The sequence below is a fragment of the Xenopus tropicalis genome, chromosome 8, assembly GCF_000004195.4.
Source record: "Xenopus tropicalis strain Nigerian chromosome 8, UCB_Xtro_10.0, whole genome shotgun sequence".
In the NCBI taxonomy this organism is placed as follows: domain Eukaryota; kingdom Metazoa; phylum Chordata; class Amphibia; order Anura; family Pipidae; genus Xenopus; species Xenopus tropicalis.
In genome coordinates this window covers 87,107,013-87,132,406 of record NC_030684.2, presented here as the reverse complement: position 1 = coordinate 87,132,406, position 25,394 = coordinate 87,107,013, and the positions used below count along the sequence as shown (strand labels likewise).

The following is a 25,394-nucleotide window of genomic DNA, read 5'->3' as shown; positions in this document are numbered from 1 at the left end:
ACTAATAAACCAATACAGATCAGTTTATCAACCTTTTTTTCTGTTATATCTTGTAGCCCACCCCCTCTACACGTTTCTATGCGCAGTATGAATAAATATACACAAACATGCATATTGTAAACCTTTTGCTGGGTTACAGAATCAGAGTTCAAAAATAAAAACACAATGGACAGTTTTAGGAAATACTATATTAAACAATAACATATTTACTTATAAACAAATTTCAAGGCCCAAAATAAACTTTCAAAGTATAAATGCATAACCCATGAAGGCAGTTCCCTGAATATTTACATACCATAAAGGCAAACCGATGAAACGAGCGATTTGTACGTTTTAATGGTTTGTTTGGAAGCTACAAAATGAGAGGTGCCGCTCAGAAAAGACGGAAAACATGACACCCCAATTTATCCCATTGCTCGTTCCGAGACGTGCCGCTGCCGTGATACTAACAGCGGGGGACATTACTTCGGTGGGAGCGAAGTTTGTGCTCACAAACACGTCCGGCTTCTCATTGCGTGCGTACCCCTATTGTGAGGGGGTGTATGACCCCCGGGGTGACTGACTGAGAGGGAGGAGAAAACATGGCGGAGGATCTGGCGGCGCCGCTGTGACTGACATACTGGGCCAGGCACGGCTACAGAGGGCGGGGACACCGGCAGGCAGCGGAGAGCAAGCGGGAGGGACGCGGGACACGGAAACGTGCGGAACCCCGAGGCCCGGACTCCTCCTCTCCATTCGCGCCAGCCGTGAGGAGGCCCTGGGGCTATTGTTCGCCTTGTCGCCCGCTGGATAGGCATGAGGGCGGCTCGGCGCCTATAGACTGCGACCTTGGAGCGGAGATTCCGCTCGGTAACACGTATGGAATATAAGCGAAGGGGCAGATCTGTAAACTCCCCTTAGAGCGGCGACTGGATTTGGAAAGCCCGTGGCCTGGGCCCGGTGTGGAAGGTTCGTAGGTCAGATCGCGGGAAAGCCCGGGGATTCTCGGCCTGGAGGCGGGAGTGCGAGGGGACCGGGCCGTACAGGCAGTAGGCCCTGTGGGTACGGACCTCGCTGGGACGCACGGAGCAGCGACGGGGCTGGGGAGAGGCCGGGGGTTGGGTCCTACGGACCGGCGTACCAGTACTAGGAAAGCCCGACGGTCGGGCTTTTTCCGCCTGGGTAAGAGAGTAAGAAAACGCAAAAGGCCAGCACCTCCTCTGCGGGTTACAGGTGTCAGGAGAGCCCGAAGTTTGGGCCCTGCTTGGATTTCGGGTGCCAGGAAAGGGCGAGGCTTGACTTCTGTTAATCGAGGAAGCGGTGAGAGGAAAGCCCGGGGATCGGGCCCTATTCAGCGGGGCACGGGTGTCAGGAAAGCCCGGGGATCCGGCCTCCGCGAAGATAGAGGCGACAGGATGACAGACACTCGGCGGAGGGTGAAGGTCTATACCCTGAATGAAGACCGGCAGTGGGATGACCGGGGCACAGGGCATGTGTCCTCGGGTTACGTGGAGAGGCTCAAGGGCATGTCCCTCCTAGTGAGGGCCGAGAGTGACGGTAAATGGCATGTTTATCTCTCTCATATTCATAAGGTGACAAAACGACTTTCCAGCCTGTCGCCTTCCTGCAGCTGTCCAGCTACTGCCCCACACCAAATTGTGTAGCCGCAGTAAGTTGTAGCAATTGGACAGGTGCTGGGGCTGCAGGTTGGAGCTCAGTGGTACCTACATTACATGCATCTTGTCTGTCCTCACACTCCTAGTACTGGAAAATGAAAGGTGCTCACACACTACTTGCTGGTATCCAGGGTATTGGCCCACTGGCCATGCAGACAGATACTGTACAAGAGGCCACCATACACATAATGAGCAACTTTTTGTGTTATTGTAGAAAGTGGAGTTGGAGCTGATAAGGTTCATTGGTTGATGGGCTTGAAAATCTGTCAATGAAATAACCAAAATCCCTGATACAAAGATAAGTGTGCTGAATAGAATGAATGAATTGCCCATGAAAGTGAATTGTATGTTTTCAAGCACATCTTCCATCTACACTGCATATAGAATGCATATGGCATCCACATGTCCAACACCTACATGTGTTTTACACTAGCTGCTTAAGTATGAGCACTTTGCAAGTGTAAGGAACAAAGGTTTAAAGGAAAGCCCACAGGTGTGCAAGGCAGATGTGCTGAGGGAAATCACTTGCAACATTTTTGAAAAATAATGACAAATGCATGCTTGTTTTTACAAGAGATCATTAGGCATTAAGGCAAGTTAGGTATTTGGTGCAGAGGGCTTAAAGGAGAAGGAAAGTTAAAATCACTGGGGTTTGCCAAATGTCAAGTAATTGTATTCACTTACCTGATACCCCGGGCTGGTGCTTCTATTAGCAGAAAACTGCACTGGCTAGGGTACATGTAGGCAAGCAATCCTCTTGTTTGTCTCTTTCCCCATGGAAATGCAGTGATAAAGCTGCCAGTTTTGTATAAGTTCATGAGCAGCTGGCGCAAAGTACCCCAGACTGGTGCATTTTTCTGCCAACAGGAATACTGGCCTGGGTTATCAGGTAAGTGAATGGAATCACTGGAGGGTGCCTAACATTTTGAAACCCCCTAGTGTAGCAACCTTTTGTTCTCTTTTAGGGTAAGATTCCCATGAGCGGTTGGGTCGCCCGCAATAGATCTCTGCTATTGAGGGTGACAAACCGCTCCAAAAAGGATTTCCACCGGCAATAATAGGAGTCGGCAGTGGAAAGCCCTTTGCATCGATTCGGTAATCCGAAGTTGCGCAAAGTTTCCTCCTGCAGGCAACTTCAGATTACCAAATTAAATATAACATGTTGCATTTAAAGGAACAGTAACACCAAAAAATGAAAGTGTATAAAAGTAACTAAAATATAATGTGCTGCTGCCCTGCACTGGTAAAAGTTGTGTGTTTACTTCACAAAGTCTACTATAATTTATATAAATATGTAGCTATGTAGCCATGGAGGCAGCCATTCAAAGGAGAAAAGGCACAGGCACATAGCAGATAACAGATAAAACACTATTGTATTCTACAGAACTTGTCTGTTATCTGCTATGTAACCTGTGCCTTTTCTCCTTTTTTGCAGCTTGAATGGCTGCCCCCGTGGCTACACAGCAGCTTATTATATAAATTATAGTAGTGTTACTGTAGCAAACACACCAGTTTTACCAGTGCAGGGCAACAGTGCATTATATTTTTATTACTTTAAAGCTCTTTCATTTTTTGGTGTTACTGTTCCTTTAAGAATACGTAATGGAAGCAGGTGTACTAAAATGCAGATAAAACGCTCAAGGGTTCAACCAGGAAGAATAAAAAAGGAATGTTAGCTAAAAAAAATCAGGGAAATGCATTAAATATAGATGGTGCCACAAAAATTCTGTAAAATTAGGGAAAACGTAAATCAGGGTATGTAAAATTGAGGTTTCGCTGTATGGCATGTTGTTTATTGTGTCTAAATACAAGAGGTTGTACATGCTTCTAATGTAGCCTTAAACATGTTTGTGTTTCTTCATACAGGTATGGGATAAAACCCTTTATCCATAAAGCTCCAAATTATGGAAAGGCAGAGACCCCATTTTAATCAAATTTTTAAAAATGATTTCCTTTTTCTCTGTAATATTTAAACAGTACCTTGTACTTGATGGCAGCTAAGATATAATGAATCCCTATTGGAGGCAAAACAATACTACTGGGTTTATTTAATGTTTAAATTATTTTTTTAATAGACTTAAGGTATTGAGATTCAAATTATGGAAAAAAAAACCCTTATCTGGGGAGCCCCAGGTCCCACGCATTCTGGATAATAGATCCCATACCTGTAATGGTATTTAACCTGTTCCATTTGTGTACCTGTTATTTAAAGGAGAAAGAAAAGCTAAGTCACTGGGGGGTGCCAGAATGTTCGGCATTCAAATTCTGAGAGTTGCAGAAGTTAATTTAAAAAAACAAAAAAGAAAAACTATTGGGAATTGTCTTAGAATGCAGATGTATACATAACACCAAGTAAATTGTTCTGTGAGCTACCCCTCAATCTGGCAATAGACTTTATACTGCCTTGTCTGTTACAAATTGCAGACATGTCTTACCCCATGACCTACAAATATCAGTAGCACTAACTGTTGGCTTTTGACAGAATATTGAGGGTTGTGTTTATACAATATATGTTGGGCACCCCCAATCAATCTGATTGTGGGGAAAATAGAGGGACATACTGTGCCACAGTTCTACTTTCCCAGGCTTTTCTAGCAAGGTCTTAAGCTGGCCATACACACACAAATATAGTTTTGTACAATTTTTAGACCATGTGTGGGCTCTGAATTATTGTCTTCATAATTTTAATACCATGGTGTTCGGTAGTTTTATCGATTGAACAGGTTAGAAAATTTTGGCAGGATAAAGATAAAATCTGTGCATGTATTGTGTATCTGATGATATCCTTGGGGAACCTAAAATGCATCAGATGATTGCTGTCTGCCTATTATTTTATGTTCAGAACATCCTCCGCTTTGTTATATTTAGATTGTTGCATTTTTACATATGATCGATATCCTGACGTTCATTAATGAAGACTAAAATCTGAGCATGTATGGGCAGCTTTAGACTCACAAATGCATTTTTGTTGTTTGTTTGTGCATATTTTTATTGTTGCTTATTAAGGCAAATATAGAATAAAGATTATGTCAATACAGGTATGGGATCCCTTATCTGGAAACCCATTATCCAGAAAGTTCCGAATTACAGAGAGGCCAACTCCCATAGACTCCATTATAAGCAAATAATTCACATTTTTGAAAATGATTTCTTTTTTCTCTGTAATAATAAAACAGTACCTTGTACTTGATCCCAACTAAGATGTAATAAATCTTTTTTGGGGGCAAAACAATCCTATTGGGTTTATTCTCTATTTAAATTATTTTTTAGTATTTTTTAGTAGACTTAAGGTATGGAGATCCAAATTACGGAAAGATCCCTTATCCAGAAAACCCCAGGTCCCAAGCATGGATAACAGGTGTCCCATACCTGTACTAAAAAGAGGATTGCAGCATTGGAAAAAATATTTTACATTTGTATATTTTGAGTTTTAACAATACAGAAAGATACAGAACTCAGAAACCGTGTGATATTAGCATATATAATAAATTGGCTTAGTTACAGCAACCAGAATATTATTTATTTTCTGGGTGCTTCTTTAATAAGAAAGGAAGGTAAGGCAAGAACAAATGCATTTTTATTAATAGGAGCACCAGCCTGGGGAAACAAAATTTAGTCTGACATTTTTGCACCCCCAGTAAATCAGGGCTTCATTGGCCTTAAAGGAACAGTAACACCAAAAAATGAAAGTGTATAAAAGTAACTAAAATATAATGTGCTGCTGCCCTGCACTGGTAAAAGTTGTGTGTTTACTTCAGAAAGTCTACTATAATTTATATAAATAAGCTGCTATGTAGCCATGGGGGCAGCCATTCAAAGGAGAAAAGGCACAGGCACATTGCAGATAACAGATAAAACACTATTGTATTCTACAGAACTTATCTGTTATCTGCTATGTAACTTGTGCCTTTTCTCCTTTTTTCCAGCTTGAATGGCTGCCCCCATGGCTACACAGCAGCTTATTATATAAATTATAGTAGTGTTACTGTAGCAAACACACCAGTTTTACCAGTGCAGGGCAACAGTGCATTATATTTTTATTACTTTAAAGCTCTTTAATTTTTTGGTGTTACTGTTCCTTTAAACAAATCTGCTATTTTTATTTTTGCTGAATTGTCTGTTTGAAAAGTCAGTAATTGCACTGCATTTGATGCAGACTATTATCTACTAAAAACTTTAAGCCCTCATTTTGAGGTGATAATTGCATTATTGGGATCAACTGATAATTGAATTATTTGCTTAGGAGTCTATGGGAGATGGTCTTCCCGTAATTTGGAACTATCTGGAAAACAGGTTTCCGGACAATGGATCCCATACCTGTACTACAGTATATGTTTAAGCTGTGTACTGTAAGATTTAGTATTTATCATGCATAAAACAAATTATAATTAAAAGCTCATTCTGAATTCTGAGAATACCAGTTATATTAGTCGGTCTAGTATAACTCATGTCTTTCTTTTTTTACCAGGCTCACTTCTTTTGGAATCAAAAATTAATACTAACACAGCTTACCAGAAACAGCAGGTAAGTCTTTCTGTAACAAAGTATTTCCTAAGAAGTTATGTAATGTATAGGTCTCTGTTTAATACCTGTGCTATACTTTTTTGAAATAATTAATAAAAATTGTAGTGTTCTAACATTTATTTGAAATGAGCAATATAGAATATTGTCCATAAATATTAAGTTTTCTTTTTTTTTTTATATATTTATTACTCTTGACTTTTTCTGTAATTTGGTAAATACCCCTTAAAAATGATAAAATCCTACGAGTGCTGTTATTTTCCACGTTAACTAGAATTATCTGTTTACTTTCAGGACACTTTAATAGTATGGTCAGAAGCAGAAAATTATGACCTGGCTCTTAGTTTTCAGGAAAAGGCTGGGTGTGATGAAATTTGGGAGAAAATATGCCAGGTGAGTTTTCTTTTTGTTATACCTCTGTATAAAATATTTGCCGTGCCTGGTAAGGGTTCATTTATTGCCTTCATGTCAGACCATGCCTTGTTCTTGACTGAACCGGTGACAGACTGTCTCAAGCTAACAATATTTACAGCATAATAAATCTTAATTTTAAGGTCAACATTAAGCTGAATATACCTTGTACACAGTTCTGTGTGCCTGTAAACTCTGAACTGTGAGTGCGACATTTTCAAAGGAGAACCATGTACACAACATATTTAGCTCTTTGATCTATAGATCAGTAAGATGCCATTTATGTTTAATATAAAACATAACAGCATAATATATGGTAATTTGGGACTCAAATACATTTTTGTGCAGATATGCCAGTATTGGTTAAGCAAATTGTGTATATTTCCTGATTTTAAATAATTTAAAAATTATTGTATAAGTTACATTATACAAAACAACTCTTCTCTACTTTGGCCTTACATATAAGTAGAATAACGTGCATTAGGGGTAGATGATTTTAGAGAACATTTTACAGCACTGCGTATGTACATCAGAAATACATATTGGTGGGAGCGACCAAGGCATTTACCTTTCAGTTTAAAGGAGAAAGAAAGGTAAAAACTAAGTAAGCTTTATCAGAAAGGTCTATGTAAATACAGCCATAAGCACTCATAGAAATGCTGCACAGACTTCTCTGTCAAAAGATTTCTTGTGTGTTATTTATGTGCCACAAACATGCAGCTCTCAGCTCTCTCCTGCTCCCCTCCCCTTACGAATGTGGATCTGAGCCAATCAGCAGAAAGCTGACTCATAGGGGCACATTTACTAATCCACGAATCCAAATCACGAATGGGAAAAAATCGTATTGGAAACGAAAATTTCGGAAGATCGCATATATCACGAAAATGCTTACGAAAAAATCGTATTAGTCACGATAATATCGTATTGGCGATCCGAAAGTCCCGAAATTTTCGTACCAAACAATTGTAAACAGCGGTAAAACCTTTCCGATTTTTTCGTGCAAACGTCCGAAAAAGTCGTGCGCCGTACGAAAAAGTCGTGCGGACGCCCGAAAAATTCGGCAAAAATACACTCGGATCGTTCGTGCTTTTGTAAATGTGCCCCATAGTCTGTCTAACTGAGCATGTACACTTGGTCTTGGTCTCTGTGCAGGAGTGAGGCATGGGAACTTTCTTTACACAGCTTAGTTTTTAGTTTTTTCTTTCTGTTTGGCTTCTGATCATCTGAACAGGTTAAATATGGGGAGACTTAAGGGCACTATTGAGACAACTGAAGGTATGCCTGCATCTTGAGATTAACTCTTTATTAGTCTTTCTTTCTCCTTTAAGTTATTTTGTCTAACGTTTAGCAATGTGTCCCATATTTTTTGGATATTGCTAGGTACCTCCATCCTTTCTTTTGCAAAGGAATTCTAGTACAGCTGACCAGTAACTGTTACATAGTTACATTGGGTTGAAAAAAGACCAACCCTTCCAAGTAAACCCAGGACACACAAACCTATACTGGCCTATCTATACACTCACATACATAAACCATATATACCAACATCAATACTAACTGTAGATTTTAGTATCACAATAGCCTTGGATACTATGCTTGTTCAAGAACTCATCCAAGCCCCTGTTAAAGGCATTAACAGAATGTTCCATCACAACATCACTTAGAAGGGCATTCCCCAACCTCACTGCCCTCACTGTGAAAAACCACTTAAGCTGCTTCAAATGAAAGTTCTGTTCCTCCAGTCTAAAGCTGTTTTTATGGAAAAAAGAACATCCCCTTTCTGCCTTTTATTCCCTCTAATGTACTTTGTCAGAGTTCTTTTAGTGTTTTCTCTTTTTGGATTAAGGTTCAAGGGAAAGACCCCTCTGTTGATATCACTCAGGACCTAGTGGATGAATCTGAGGAAGAACGCTTTGATGACATGTCCTCTCCAGGTTTGGAATTACCATCATGTGAATTAAGTCGACTAGAAGAAATTGCTGAAGTTGTGGCTTCTTCTTTACCATCTCCACTTCGTCGAGAAAAACTTGCCGTAGCCCTTGAAAATGAAGGTTACATTAAAAAACTCCTGGAGCTTTTCCATGTGTGTGAAGATCTGGAAAATATTGAAGGACTACACCACTTGTATGAAATTATCAAGGGTATATTTCTGTTAAATCGAACTGCACTCTTTGAGGTCATGTTTTCAGAGGACTGTATAATGGACATAATTGGGTGTCTGGAGTATGACCCATCTTTACCAACACAACGGAAGCATCGTGAATTTCTGACAAAAACAGCAAAGTTTAAAGAAGTGATTCCTATATCAGACCCAGACCTAAAACAAAAAATTCATCAGACATACAGAGTTCAGTATATTCAAGATGTGGTTTTGCCTACCCCCTCTGTGTTTGAAGAAAACATGCTGTCAACTCTTCACTCCTTCATATTTTTTAACAAAGTGGAGATTGTTGGTATGTTACAGGTAGGTTATTCCACAGGAATTCTTTTCTTAATCGGTGTTAATTAGTTTGTACTTAGGTATTTGGTTTTTTTTTTAATCCTTTTAACTGCCAGCCTATGTAAACCACATGTTGTGCATTTACAAGTACCTAAATGTTCTTACATGATTTACCATTGCAGAACTGATCAGTGTCTTTAAAGTAGAATGAAGCACACTGTGTGCACTTCAGATTACCTGGTTCAGATAGGGCCCTTTTTCTTAGCATTGCATCCACAAAAGTTGTTGTACTACATCTTAATTATGTGTTGAATACTGGAAGCTGTAGTTCAGGAAAATATACAGACCCAAGGTTAAAGGACTAGGAAAGGCTGCTAATCAATTTATTACTATATGATATAAGTCCTTTGTGTGTACCTGATTGCTTAATTTTTATTTTATTTTTTTTTTAAAAATACAGCTTCTGACTTGAGTAGAACAGTTTTAAACCTATTCCTCTCAAGGCAACTTCCGTGATTTCGTTGAAATCGTGGTGCCGCGTATGCCAGCCCACTGGCGATTCATTTTCGCCGGTGGAATGGCAATTTGGGGAGATTAGTCGCCCTCGAAAAGGGAGATTTGTCACGGGCGACTAATCTCCCTGTGTGCAAGAGCCCTTAGTCTCACCCGCCTCTGTTGCCTTGCAAGGAATCTCAGTGAAGACACACGGAGCTACTTAGTTGCAGCTACTTGTCATGGCTACCAAATGCCAGAAAATACCGTCATAGGCAATACTAAGAATTGCCTCTGCTTAAACACACGTTAAACAGTTATCAGTAAATGATCCGCATTGTCTTTTTTTCAAGCCGTGACAAATAGCTGCTACTAGTAGCTCTGTGTGTCTTCACCATAAAGCATATATGTCAAACACAAGGCCCGGGGGCCAAATCCGGCCCCCCTGGCTGTTTTATGTGGCCCTTGGTGAGTGTGTCTGACCATCCAGCCTGATCAATTTCCATTTTCCTTACATAGTAACTAAAGGTCCCCATACACGGGCCGATTATAGCTGCCGATATCGGTCCCTTGGACCGATTCTGTAGCTAATCGGCCTGTGTATGGGCAGAACCGAGCGGCCTGGCCGACCGATATCTGGCCTGAAATTGGCCAGATCTCGATCGGCCAGGTTAGAAAATCCAGTCGGATCGGGGACCGCATCGGCTCGTTGATGCGGTCACCGAACCGACTGCCCCATGGCCGCAAATGTAATCCGATTGTTTGGCCCCAGGGCCAAATGATCGGATTATTTATTTTTTTAAGCTACTTGCTACCCGATATCGCCCACCCGTAGGTGGGGATATCTGGTGAAGATCCGCTCGCTTGGTGACATCGCCAAGCGAGCGGATCTTATAGTGTATGGGGACCTTTTGACTAAGGGGTATATTTATCATGTTGTGTAAAAAGTGGAGTGAAGCATTACCAGTAATGTTGGCCAAAGCATCCAATCAGTAATCAGATTTCAACAGTAGCAAAGCATCTATTGGCTGCTATGAGCAACATCACTGGTAATGTCTTACTCCACTTTTTACACATTGTGATAAATATACCCCTTAGTAGCTTACTAAGTATGTTAATAAAAAATTTGGCCCACGACTTAGCCTGTGTTTTAGATTTTGGCCCCCTTATGTGATTGAGTTTGACACCCCTGCCATAAGGGTATTGGTCAGGAGGCAAAAGATGATCAGACCATGCAGGGTAGTATCATGAGTGCTATAAAATATATTGAAGCACAAGGAAAAAGAATTAATTCTGATTTTATTGGTTTTTGCGTTTTTCTTGTTTTTGATGCATAAAACTGTAACTGTAAACTTTTCCACATGTTGTCACTTCAAAATTGTTTTCATAGCCTAGGAACCCTTTCTTATCCTAATTTGCATATACCAATTTGGGTTCAGTATTTGCCAAAATCTTTTGCAAAGGATTTTGGGGTTCAGCCGGATCCTAAAATAGTGGATTTGGTGCATGTGCTATGATGAAAATTCATATCTGCCATATGTATTTATGATGTCAAAATATTCAGAATATGTTTTTGCTTGGTATCCTATGTTGGAAATAAGATGTGGTAACTTTTAATTTTTGGAAATTTTGTACATTTTTTTAAAATTAGCAGTGATTTGCAGTAGTGTTCCCTGGCAAACAAAAAGTTGCACCAAGTAATGCTTCTAAGGTGAAAAAGTTTTAAAAAGTGGTTGGTGACAAGCTCTAAGGACTGATTAAAATGAGACGGGAATAAAAGGGCTTAACACCCTAAAGATTTTACATTGCAATGCTAGCACAGAGATAAAGTTACATTATTACAAGGCACTACCTTTTGTGACAAGCCTTGCGTTGTAAGCGTAAATGGTCCCATATACTCTGTACTGAATATATTTGAGTAATAAGAGTACAGTATGACTAATTTTACTTGAAATTGAAGCCAACCCTTTTCATGGTACTTCAGCCAAGCGAAATGTGATATTGTATTTAGAGTGTGTTTTGTAAGACATGAGGATCAAGTCATTCTCTTTGTTTGCAATCTGCACAAAAATATACATTTCAGTGGTGTTAAATACTAGATAATGTCATTTTGGTACTTAAGTTTTAATCTGTATAATATGCAGAAATCCAGTGAAGTGAATGTGACTTTTTTCATGTTCTGTTTAAAAGGGAAGAACTTTTACGCTGATTAATCTTGTGATTAACACTTTTTTGCAGTTACTGGAAATGCATGATGGGATGGTTGGGAGTGATAGGATTGTTAATGAGCCCAAAGGGCAAGTCTTGCTTCTTGCAGGAGTTGCTAAATGTGTTAAGCAGTACTCCAATCATAATTAATATGTCTTGTGCAATTTAAAAATCTACCTACTGTGATGGTATCTGTGAAAGAACTACATAAACTGCTAAGGGGCTGATTTACTAACCCACGAACGGGTCGAAATGAGTCCGATTGCGTTTTTTTCGTAAAGATCGGTATTTTGCGATTTTTTCGTATTTTTTGTGATTTTTTCGGCGTCTTTACGAATTTTTCGTTACCAATACGATTTTTGCGTAAAAACGCAAGTTTTTCGTAGCCATTACGAAAGTTGCGTAAAATCTTGCGATTTTTCGTAGCGTTAAAACTTGCGCAAAAAGTTGCGCTTTTTTCGTAGCGTTAAAACTTACGCGAAACTTCGCACCTTTTAAGTTTTAACGCTACGAAAAAGGCGCAACTTTTCGCGTAAGTTTTAACGCTACGGAAAAATCGCAAGATTTTACGCAACTTTCGTAAAGGCTACGAAAAACTCGCGTTTTTACGCAAAAATCGTATTGGTAACGAAAAATTCGTAAAGACGCCGAAAAAATCGCAAAACATACGAAAAAGTCGCAAAATGTTCGTTTTCAAGTCGGAACTTTTCCAATTCGGGTCGGATTCGTGGGTTAGTAAATCAGCCCCTAAGTGTAGGGTGTAAAACCACATAAAGTCTGGGCATTTTCAGACTGAAAAACACTAATACCTTAATTCTTCTTTCCACTGGAATGGGAAGGAAAGCAATGAAACAGGTGCTTTTCAGACAGAAACCACAGACTTGTTTTTTGGACCAAACAGCATTAGTAATAATTTCTTGTGTTTCTCTCGCTTTAATGAGTGGAAATCAACAGTCATTAAACTGGGCGCTTTTCTGCTGGCAGTGAGTTTGCCCATAAGCCACCTTAACCTGTCTGCTTCCTTCTTTCACTGAAGAGTAAAGCCATCTGTAGTCTAGAGCTATTTTCCTCTTCCTGAGGCATCAGAATCTTGGTGAGATTGAAGCATCCTTAAATCCTGAACACAAATTTTGGCAGATGCTTCTATTTGACAGACACGTTTCAAAATAGTCAAGGTGGCCATGGATATTAGAAATGCTTTGCATACTATATCCATTTTCCCTCCCCATCATTGTTTCTTGCGAACTCAAAAACTGACACTACAACTTCCTATCATTCCCTCTTTGCCTGAATTATAAATCTAAATAACAGGGGTGCTTAGCTACTTGGGATTGAATAAGAAACTATTCAAGAATTTTGACCCATGACCCATGTTACTGACCCATGTTAGAGGGGATCATAACCAAAAAATGCAAATATCTCAAATCACAAAAAAAAACCCAAAAAACAGAAAATTAGTGTAAACTGCAAATGAGTCAACTCATTTTAGATGCCCTTTAAAGCTAATTAACAGAAGATACCTAACATGTTTCGTGCTGTCACCCAGCACTTATAAGGTCTGTGCACCACTAAGTTTGTGAAGTGGCTGTAACAAGGAATTTTAGGTAAGTAGAGTTGCCATCCTGTTAATTGCATTAATTGTTCTATTAGATTTGGTAGTCTTACCACCTTGCCACCTTCTTCAGTCTTACTTTTTTGTGAGGATTCTTCTATGTGTATGACTATTCTGTTGCTGGGTTACTAGGTACAAGCAGTTCAGCCAAGTTCAAAACTATCTAGTAATCTTTGCTCTGCAGTAATATAAACAAAGTATTCACCAAATGGGAATCTTGTAATTGCACCAGTCTGTAAAGTAAAATTACTGTTTTTACTCTCTCTTATTCTAGGAAGATGAGAAATTTCTAACAGAATTGTTTGCACACCTCACAGATGAAGCCACAGATGATGAAAAAAGACAAGAGCTGGTAAGTATATTAGCCATTCCACACCAGAAATGTTTTATAATGGCAGATAATGTCCTGTTACCACTCACTGCCATTGAAGTGAATGGCAACCAACATTCTTTACTTGTTAAAAGAGCTAACATACAGTATAGTTAGGACAGCCCAGCAAATCAAGAAACACATCTTGTACAATTCAACTGTTCAGAAGGCACTGAGAAATATTAAATGTATTACTAAGGCCCGTGAAGCACTGTCATTTGCCTAGCAGCATATTTCTGTTGGTAGAGAAGTACCTGTTTCCACTTAGGCGTTTTAATGCTGGATCATTTATTTGCTGTGCTGTCTTAATTATATTTATGTATATTATCTCAGTAACATATTATTTCTAATTTTTCTCCGCTCCTTGAGTGTTCTGGGCATGACTGGTGAAAGGTGGTTGCTATTCATTTCAATCAGAAAAAAATTGTTTATAGCTTTAATAGTTTGCTTATGCTTGTGTAGAGATGAGTTCTTAAACAAGCATAGTATTCAAGGCTATGGTGATATTAATATCTACAGTTAGTATTAGTAGTTGTGTGTATGTATGTGTATATATATATATATATATATATATATATATATATATATATATATATATATATAGTTTATGTATGTGAGTGTATAGATTGGTAAGTATAGGTTGTGTGTGCTGGGTTAACTTATAAGGGTTGAACATGAAGGACTCTGGTCTTTTTTCAACCATATGTAACTATGTAAGAAAATGAACCAGAATTTATTTTGAAATGTTTTTTACCTTAATTTCAGGTTAACTTTCTAAAGGAATTCTGTGCATTCTCTCAGACGCTACAACCCCAAAATAGAGATGCTTTCTTTAAGACTTTGTCAAACATGGGTATCCTTCCGGCCTTAGAAGTAATTTTAGTAAGTAGCAATCCTTTTTGTTCAGATTACAAACTTTCTTATCTGTTCAGTGAAACCTCTGTCACAAGTTTGACAACTTCATAGATTTTGTGAAAATAATGTGTAACTTATGTTGTACACGGTTGCATGCTGCATTTATACTTTTTTTACCTTATATTTACTCTGTAAAACTCTCTAGCTTCTGTAACACTTGAAAGGTAATCATTTGAGCTGTAGCACTGGTGTTTTACCTTCCTCATTCTAAACTTTTAAATTATATGAATGTTAATGCATAGTTATCAAACTTTAATTTAGGTAGATTTTTTCTATTATTTTGAGTGATTTATTGGCTAACCTGTTTTAGTCCACATATCTTTTGTAAAGATATTCAGCATATAAAGTTTCAATATGGAAATGCTAGGCAGTTTCTGCTAGTCTGATTAATACAGCAATGTAAGATGGGTCCTGTTGTTTAACCAAATAGGGCATGGATGATCCACAGGTTCGAAGTGCTGCCACCGACATTTTCTCCTACTTGGTAGAATATAATCCATCTATGGTGCGAGAGTTTGTAATGCAAGAGGCACAGCAGAACGATGATGTAAGTATCCAACTTCATCAGTAAAGTAATTACTTGCAGAAATGTGGTAATATAGCTGCAAGCCTAATATAAATGTTTTTAGCTAATCAAGAAGAAAGCTGTTAAGTTTTTTTTTAAATTATATTATTTGATATTGTATTATTATTAGGTTGGTATTAGGGTATTATTAAAGTCTTTTGGCAGTGGACAAGGAAGATTTCTCCATTGTTTTTCTCATAAAATGTCAAAGCTGTAACGACCTCAAAACCTCGTGTGATGAAGGCAACGCCCCAAATGTACACACCGGTTTAACACAGTGGTGGCTAAAAACCTGTTGAGCTTTTAGTTTGTCAAAAGCCTACTTGCAAAAGTAAAAAAAACAAGTGAAACAAATCAATTGCTGAAAACTCCAGTGAGTTCAGGAAGTTGCAATCGATTACCAGAATGGTCGAAGCTTAGTAAATCTGTCCCTTTAAATAGTGTCTTTTTCCAAGCCATGATCTCAGTTTTATGTTTTAATTAGGTGTTTATTACAAAAACATTTATTTGTAACAAGATCATACTCAATGCACTCTTTCTCTAATTTTTTTCTTTGTATTTTTTCCTATTCCACCAAACCAGTTCTTAGTAGTTCTGTTATTTTGTTGCATTTTAAAGCATTATGTAGGGTTGCCTACCATTCTTTTGAGTTGTTTGTACTTAAGTTTGTATAGCTTAGTGTTCCCCAACCAGTGGTTCGTGAGCAACATGTTGCTCACCAACCCCTTGGATGTTGTACCCTGTGTCCTCAAAGCAGGTGTGCATTTTTGAATTTCTGGTAAGGAGACAAGTTTTGGTTGCATAAAAACCAAGTATAATGCCAAACAGAGCCTTCTGTAGGCTGCTATAGCTCTTATTGGCACCCCCAGGAACTTTTTCATGCTTGTGTTGCTCCCCAACACTTTTTCCATTTAAATGTGGCTCACAGGTATGAAAGGTTGGATCCCTGGTCTAGCTGCACTGCAGCTGTGCTTTAGTAACCCAAGAAGTATCTGCGTTTTCAAGCTTTACTTAGCTTGATACATTCACTAAATGTATGATTCATAGTTAAGGTGGCCATACATTTACAAATTAAATGGTACAAAATATTTTTTTGGGCTAAACGATCAAATCAGCCTGATATTGCCCACCTCAAGGTGACCTTGCTAAAAAAAAAAAAAAGCATATATTTCAGTATATCGCCAGCTTGAAGGAATAGAAACACAAATATTTTACATTAAAAATATTCTTGCAGCTCCAACTCCCTCTTTTTGTACAAGCTCAGCCAGTAAATGCAGGTTCGCAGACTTAAGGTGGCCATACGTGGGCTGATTTTAGCTGCCACTATCTACCTTTAGCCCAATTCAGCACCATATCTGGCTGTGTATGGGCACAATGGGCCTCCCCTACCAACATCTGGCCAGGTTTCAACAGACAGGTTTTATTTTTCTGTTGCCAACAGCACCTATATCCATCATTTTAATTGAATTGTCTGGCCCTAGGGCCAAATGATGAATTGGCCCAATATCGCCAGGCGAGCAGATCTTACCGTGTATGGGCAATTTTTGAAGAGAAGCCCTCTGTCCCCATCCCCTTCCCTGAACTGGCACAAAAATACTCACAAGCTAACTTTGAACACTCTAAGGAATGCATTAAACTAACTTCTGGTTCAAATCGGAAGTCAAGCAATAGCCACATCACATTTACTTTGCCCTATACATGAATTGTATATTGTAACATGAATGTTATTATATTAAAAGCCACTTGCAGTGTTGCAATTTCTGTATGATATATATGTTAATAAAAAAATTGTATTTGGTTGCAGCACAGAGCAACAACTTGGAGCTAAAGCTTTTTTTTTCGCAAGTATTTTATACAAAGTTCACCAACAATTTATTATTTTCATATAAATGTCAAGTGGCCTTTCAAAGTGGGCCCCCACATATATTAAAGAAAGTAAATAAGCACCTAACCCGTAATCTCACACCCGAAAAAGGAACATTGGTAGTAAAACTTCTTGGGTTGCAGATAACATGCTGCTCTGGATAATAGAAAACTGAAATTCTCTGAGTAAAAGTTAGAAAAAAAAAAAAGCCTGATCCTGATTACCAGTGTTGTGCCACTGTAATGCCTTGAATCTCAGATCACAGGCAATACTTGTGAGGCAGGGTGGTTAGGATATGTTATGCACAGGTATGGCAGCAACAGTATCAACCACATACAACAAAAGACATTTAGGTGAAACAAAAACTGGCACTTATGTTACAGAATGTTTTATCCGTGGCAACTTTTCAATAATATTAATATTTTACTTTTATTTCTTAGGACATATTGCTGATAAATCTTATCATTGAACACATGATTTGTGATACAGACCCAGAGCTAGGTGGCGCCGTGCAGCTCACAGGACTTCTCCGCACTTTGGTTGATCCTGAAAATATGCTGGCAACAACCAATGTAAGAAAAACCATCTAGATGTGGTTACTGTTGCAACCTCGTTTTATGATAAACCTCTTTGCATAGTGCACCATTTTGTTGTTTTGTTTATGACTGTTCTTCAGCAAATCTTTTTCTTTGGAAGAGCCAACAAGCATATGAGCTGTACAGCTTAAAAGGTGGCTTCCTTAAGCAACATCCTTGTTGGGCTTATTTATCATCTCTGGACATTAGCTTTAGGCAAAGTAATTAAAGCAAACATCTGATTCAATGCCATAGGCTACTGACCAGGTGCAAATGTGGCTAGTTTAGACATATGAGCCCCACTGAGCTTTGCCATTTATTATAAGTTGTACAAATACAGTTTAAATATCTTGGTCAGTCTATATTAAACCTCTCACTTTAACTTGCATGTCTCCAGTTCTTTGTTGTGCCCCATAGCCTTCACACTATTGTGCACACTGTTTGATCTTTAACTATATGTCACTGTTTTCTGTGCTTGTCTGTCTTTCAGACATGTATTGCTTATTAAAGCCTCCTTTACTACATTAAATATGGTTTAGATATGTATAGGCCAAACTAAGTGAACCTTGCCCTGCAGAAAGGTCAAAGTAGTTAAAATAAACAAAACCCCTATGTATAATATACAGGTATCAGACCTGTTTTTCAGAATTCTCAGGACCAGGGGTTTTCTGTAATTTGAATTTCCATAACTTGCGTCTACTAAAAACCATTTAAAAATTAAATAAACCCAATAGACTTGTTTTTCCTCCAATAAGGATTAATTATATCTTAGTTTGGATCAAGTAGAAGATACTTTTATTATTTCAGAGAAAAAGGATATCATTTTTAAAAATTAGAATTATTTGCTTATAATGGAGTCTATGGGTGACAATCTTTCTGTAATTCGGAACTTTCTGGATAACTGGTTTCCTGATATGGGATCCCATACCTGTATGTTTTTGTCCATTCTTGCTTTGACAGACATTTTATTTATTTTGCTTTACAATTATGTTGTATTCATTCTGAAACACCACACATACTTCCTAGAAAACAGAGAAGACTGAATTTTTGGGTTTCTTCTACAAGCACTGCATGCATGTCCTTACTGCTCCATTACTGGCTAACACCACGGAGGAAAAGCCCAGCAAAGGTTAGATTTCTGGCAATAGCCTGTAATATATTACTTGTTTATGAAAGGATAACCTCCTTTTTAAATTAATGCTTCCACTTAGAATCACATGATTAATGTTTTTAGTCTATGACATATGGGCGGGAATGCACAGGAGGTAAGGATCCCAGATTAACACAAATGCGGCACTTTAAGGAAATATTCTATTGTTGGAAAACATAAAGAAGCAGCAGATATTTTAGCTGTTTTTACTTTAAGATAATGGGATTAATAGAAACTTGGGTTGTGCGGAAAGTCTACTACAGAACTGATTTTAGAATATCAAATTTATTGAACTGTGTGGTAAAATGGCTGATATGTTTCTTCACATGGTGCCATTTTATCCCTTGGCTGAAGAATTACAGGCTAAATAAGTGTGTGTAGGATGACCTTGTATACTAAATGTATTTTTGCTATGATGATCTGTAATGTAAAAGTGTAACATATCTTTCATCTAGATGATTTCCAGACTGCCCAGCTGTTGGCGCTCATCTTAGAACTGCTCACCTTTTGTGTTGAACACCACACCTACCACATAAAGAATTACATCATAAACAAGGACATTCTGCGACGGGTGCTTGTTCTTATGTCATCTGTGCATTCCTTCCTTGGTCTATGTAAGCTTTCTCAATCAAGATTTTTTTTTTATAAATATGTTTTGTTTGTAGCTAGAATTCTGCAGGTTCTGTGTAAAAATTAATATATAACCTTAACACAGACTTACAACATCAGGACAATGTAGGTTATGTGTATCTTTTTAATTCTGTTAATATATAATGGATTACAAGTTTAGGTTGTTAGCTTAAAAGAATTATTTTCTTTAAAATTATACTGACAAGTTTCCATAAAAATCCATAGGGACTTGTCACTTAACAAATGGGCACAATATTCTTTCTGTAGAAAAGTACCCCCCAAACTGTCCCCAACCCTGTTGTAACAGTAACACCAAAAAAAGAAAGTTGTTTTTTTCTTTTAAGGTAAATGAAATATAATGTACCGTTGCCCTGCATTGATTAAAGTTGTATGTTTGCTACAGAAACACTACTATAGTTTATATAAATAAATGGCTGTTTTGTAGCCATGGGGGTAGTTATTCAAGCTGGAAAAAAGGAGAAAAGGCACTGGTTACATAGCAGATAACAGATAAAACACTATTGTATTCTACAGAGTTTTTGAATGGCTGCCCCCATGGCTATACAGCAGTATTCTATATATAAACTATAGTAGTGTTTCTGAGGCAAACACACAAGTTGTACCAGTGCAGGACAACATTTATACACTTTACTTTATACACTGTTACAGTTCCTTTAACACAGCTGACACTCTGACATAGCTTTAGGTTCCTGTCAGTGCCAGCATGGTGAAGGAAGCAGATAAGCTTCTGCATCTTTCTTTCCATTACTGCAATTTGGGGACAGTTCATAGCCGCTTTGTCTTGGGAATACTGTTTTATTCCTATGGATTTTCATAGAAACATGTTAGTGTCATTTATGTCAGATACTTCAAAGCTAAGCTACTAAAGGAAATCAAGTTAACGCCTCCACCTGCCAACTCTGCCAGCAGCACAGATCTCTGAGTACTAGAAGTTATTTTGTATTCCTGGTACATACATATTCTTAGGGGTCACATATAACATGGGTTTTCTTCCCTCTCTTCTTTATACAATAAAAAATACTGATTTGGCTTCATAGGTTAGGGAGTCTGGGTTTTAAATTTAACAGACTGTATTGGAAACCAGCATTTGCACAGTGGTTGGGAAGAGAGAGATCAATAAACGGGATAGTGGGGAGTCTTGCAACAGTGTTTTGGATAACTGGAGGGGTGAATTCTTACAAAATTCTCAACTCTGACTGACAGCAATGTTATTTGATAAATACAACTGATGTGAGTGTAGGTTCAAGCATGACTCCAAGGAAGAGAAAACATTGATTTTACTAAGTAGATCAGCTCAAAGTTTAATTAAAAAAAAAAACAAAAAGATATAACCTGCAACTATGAAAACCCTATTATCTAAGCTAATTGTGTCTTCACAGGTGCATTGAGATTTATGAGGAAGATAGTAGGTCTGAAAGATGAATTCTATAATCGATACATAGTGAAGAGTTTTTTGTTTGAACCTGTCGTCAAAGCATTTCTTAATAATGGTTCTCGGTACAACCTTATGAACTCTGCCATTTTAGAGATCTTTGAATATATTAGAGTGGTGAGTGTCGCAGACTTCTGAGTAAAATCTATTTTAATTTCTTTTACTAAGTTAGTAAACTAAAAAGGTAATTTGTATAATTTTCTGTGCTTCATCTCCATCAGGAAGATATTAAATCACTGACAGCTCATGTCATTGAGAACTACTGGAAAGCATTAGAGGATGTTGAATATGTGCAGACTTTCAAAGGACTTAAATTACGCTATGACCAGCAGCGAGAGAGGCAAGACAACCCCAAACTTGATAGGTATGTTTTATGCCCTTTTATACATTGCGGCCTGTTAGCTCAAAGAAAACCTGTCCCTTTCACCACCGCCAATAGTTCTTTTGCAGTGAGAAACTGCTTTGTTATTTTGGCAAATACACCCTTCTAAAATGTATCAAATACAGATATAGGAGCCCATTGAACCCTATTAGATTACTCTGTACCTTACTTGATGCCTATTTGCACTGCTCTGCTATACTTGCTATTCTTGCAGAATGTCCTAAAAGCCTGCATTTTTCCACCAGTCCTCGTTGAAATCCTATTCTAACTATTTGGTGAAAATTCTTTTTCAAAATGTATTATTTGTTGTTACAGAGTGTCATGCACTGATGTTACTGTAACACACCAGCTACCCATCTCTGAACACCATAAATGTGCTTGTAAACCAGTTTCTTTTGCAGATTTTTGTTGGCAGTAAATTATTGTGCTTTCTCTGCAGTATGCGATCCATCCTCAGAAACCACAGATATCGTAGAGATGCGCGATCTATAGAAGATGAGGAGGAAATGTGGTTTAATACTGATGAAGATGATCTTGAAGATGGGGAACCAGTGGTGCTTTCCTCTGAAAAAATCAAGAACAGTGAAGATCTAATAGACCCCATTAGCAAATTCATGGAAAGAAAGAAATGTAGGTATCTGGATCAAGTTAAAAATAGTTAAGCCATAGAGAATTCACATAGAGAATATATTTGTTAGGAGACTCATTCTTTGCATATCTGAACAGTTGGATATTTGTTCAGTTTGGCCACAATAGGGTTAGCCATATTGCAGTGATTTGACTGATTGTGTCATGGATATGTGAATATCTGCATATTGTTTTATTAGTAATTAAGCTTGGATTATTTGTTTCTAAGTTTTAAACATGCATTTGATCCTGCGCCTAGCGTATAGTTTGTATAGTAGGCAGAAATGTAACCAACCCCATCTGCAAGAATTGTGTTGACAGTACTTTTGAAGTTAATATTTTTCTCTGCTTTCCCTACAATCATTCCTCTGAGCACAGAATTTTAATACTAATTGACTGTTGTTTGGGAGTGTATATTTAAAGGAGAAGGAAAGGCTAATAAAGAGTTAATCTCAAGCTGCAGACATACCTTCAGTTGTTTCAATAGTGCCCTTAAGTCTCCCCATATTTCTCCAGTTCAGATGATCAGAAGCCAAACAGGAAGAAAAAAAGCTGAGCTGTGTAAAGAAAGTTCCCATAATGCCTCACTCCTGCACCAAGAGCAAGACCCATGTACATGCTCAGTTAGACTATGGGGCACATTTACTAATCCACGAATCCGAATCCCGAATTGGAAAAAATCGTATTGGAAATTAAAATTTTGCAACTTTTTCGTCGCTGTCGCGGGTTTTTTTTTCGAATTTTGCGAATTTTTTTCATCACCGTCACAACTTTATCGTATTTTGCAAGACTTTTTCGTCGCTGTCGCGATTTTTTTGTATTGAGCAATTGTAAACAACGGAAAAACCAATCCGATTTTTTCGTAACGTCGACGAAAAAACCGTGGGACATACGAAAAAGTCGCGATCATTACGGAAAAACACGTTCGAACGCTTTCGGTCCGTTCGTGGATTAGTAAATTTTCCCCTATGAGTCAGCTTCCTGGTGATTGGCTCAGATCCACATTCCTAAGTGGGGGGAGTGAGTTCTTAGCATTCTTGAGGGGGGAGCAGGAGAGGGGAGAAAGCTGTGTGTCTCTGGCACAGGAATACAGACACAAGAAATCTTTTGACAGAGAACTCAGTGCAGCGTTTCTGTGAGTGCTTATGGCTGTATTTACATAGACCTTTCTGATAAAGCTTACTTAGTTTTTACCTTTCCTTCTCCTTTAAGTGTATAACTGTTATATTTTTATCTTAGTGAAAGAAAGTGAAGAGAAAGAGGTGCTTCTTAAGACCAACTTGACTGGACGCCAGAGTCCAAGTTTTAAGCTCTCCTTTTCTGGAGCAACAAAGACCAACCTCACCAGCCAATCCTCAGCGAGCGGCCTTCCCGGTTCTCCTGGTTCTCCAGGCTCACCGGGCTCACCAGGATCTCCAGGCTCTGTTTCTAAAAGCACACCTCAAGCGGCAGCTATAACTACCAAGGTACTGTAGTGAAGTCCCAAATTATAATTTGCATTTAGTGGGCTGTTTCACAATATGTATGAGTGAAAATAAGTCCTTGCAGTTCAGTATTGCCCCACACAAGGTGCCATAAGTGGCAGTTACTGAGAGAAACTGGATCCAAGATGTGCAATTTTTTTTACTTGCACCTGTTTTTACCTTATATGTTTGACAAGGACAAATTAGAGCCAAAATCTTTTACAATGCAGACTCGCACAACAGGAAATGAATCCTTGCATCGCATATGACATCCAAAACATGCCAACACTATGTTCTATTGTAATGAATTATTTATGTTTTAGTGTACTTAATTATTTTACACATTGACCTTATTGGCCTCACCTGTAAAACCACCTTCTATGCATCTCTCTGCAGATCCCTGCACTGGCTACCTAAACATTATTGAATCAGATTTAAACTCCTAGTGCATACCTACAAAACTAGTCTAAAGAGGATTAACATTTACCATATTGTAGTTTGACCTATGTAACTTCTCAAATAGTGTTTGTTATATATTATGTTTGGGTTTTTAACTGGTACAGGTTTCAGCCACACTAAGTGGGTTAGGTGCTGGATTGTGTGTGTGTGTGTGTGTGTGTGTGTGTGTTTTTTGTGAACTACACAAAATACAGTGCATAAAGATAGTCATTTGCCTGATTTGTGTTTTCAGGGAGGTCTTGTAGGACTTGTGGATTATCCAGATGATGATGAGGAAGAGGATGAAGATGATGACGAGGAAAAAGAGGAGACTCTGCCACTCACAAAGAAAGCAAGACTTGGATCTTAATACCAGCATTGGTTATGACAGCTCCCTTCAAAATGAAACTGCTTTCCCACAGGAGTAGCAAATCCGTAACAGGCACACAGTCCTGTGAGCACGTCTGACACAAACCAACACCAACATATAGATTTCTGCTCATCAAGTGCCAATTCATAGGAGCAGGAGGAGAGGGAAGTATATTGTTGCAAGAAGAGACTTATGCCTAGTACTCTCCCACCGAGACCACATGTTGCCCTTTTCTCAGGGAAGGAAAAGTTTAAAAAAAAAAAAAAAAAAAAAAAAAAAGCCAACAGGGCAGGAGTTTGTAATTGAACTCTGGATTGGCTGGTCAGTTGCTCCAATCAGAAACATGTTTAAAAGAGGGTGGAAAATATTGTAATGATTAAAACAACAAGAATTTTCTGCAGCTTCAAAGGATGCCAGCACTTCACTTTGGTGGATATTCTCTGCCTTTACTATTTACACGTCACAAACATGTCATTGCCACAACACAAGTCCACAAAAACAAGGGCCCGTTGTAAAAGTTGAAAAAAAAATTGCCTTTTTTTAATGTCTTTCCCCATGCCCTTTAAACTGCAGATTTCTTTTGGAGGATTGTGAGGGGAAATTCCCCGCCCCTCCTTAATTAAAGATTGAGTGGAATTCTAGATGTGGTCATTTTGTGTCATGATTTTTATGATTTTTTTATCATTGTCCACCCTGAGTGTATGCTGAGTTGTTGAATAGATATTTGGGACCATTAAATCTTTTTCATGTAAAATAACTGGTCTCCTGATTGTTAACTGTTTTTCACAGCTCCTCCTCAGCCATGTAGTTGTTCTTTCACAGTGTTACAGATTTGTGTATTGTATGTGAGAGTCAGATTTCATGCCATGGAAAACTTAGATGTAATTTCTGAGACCCATATTATGTGTGTACAGCTGTGTGTGTGCTTTAGTGTTGAAGAGGGCACCAAGCACTCCCAACCAACAACTTACTGCAACTCACCCGCTCTCAGTGTTAAAGTACTCTGTAAAATATCCATGCAAGTCTGGGGAGGCAAGTGCATAGTGTCCCACTGAGCATTTGCATGTAATATTTTATAAATGAGAAATCAAACTTCATGCAATCACAAAAAGCACAGATGATCGTGAGGTGTGACAGCTGCATCAGTGTTCTTGCACTTTTCTGCTGAAGGGGCATAAATAAAAATGCTGAACAAGATGGTTTAGTATTTTGGTCATTTTGCTAAAGGAAAGCCGCCCTCCGTGATGGCTGTA

General features: G+C 38.3%; 1 protein-coding gene across 2 annotated transcripts; it reads left to right on the top strand.

The window, feature by feature from the left end:
• The first annotated feature begins 348 nt into the window (after positions 1 to 348).
• Positions 349 to 24,898, top strand: ppp4r3a (protein phosphatase 4 regulatory subunit 3A). Of its 2 annotated transcripts, none has more exons than XM_004917068.4 (15): positions 349 to 1,536; positions 6,124 to 6,179; positions 6,471 to 6,569; positions 8,434 to 9,051; positions 13,614 to 13,691; positions 14,475 to 14,591; positions 15,073 to 15,171; positions 17,494 to 17,625; positions 18,655 to 18,757; positions 19,234 to 19,392; positions 20,809 to 20,978; positions 21,083 to 21,225; positions 21,683 to 21,873; positions 23,110 to 23,336; positions 24,025 to 24,898. In XM_004917068.4, the coding sequence occupies exons 1-15, from the start codon at positions 1,395 to 1,397 to the stop codon at positions 24,139 to 24,141; spliced, it is 2,451 nt and encodes an 816-aa protein (XP_004917125.1). In that variant the 5' UTR covers positions 349 to 1,394; the 3' UTR covers positions 24,142 to 24,898. The 2 variants fall into 2 exon arrangements, with proteins under 2 accessions (XP_004917125.1, XP_002933248.1); XM_002933202.5 differs by having other exon boundaries at positions 350 to 1,536; positions 15,055 to 15,171.
• Positions 24,899 to 25,394: the final 496 nt, after the last annotated feature.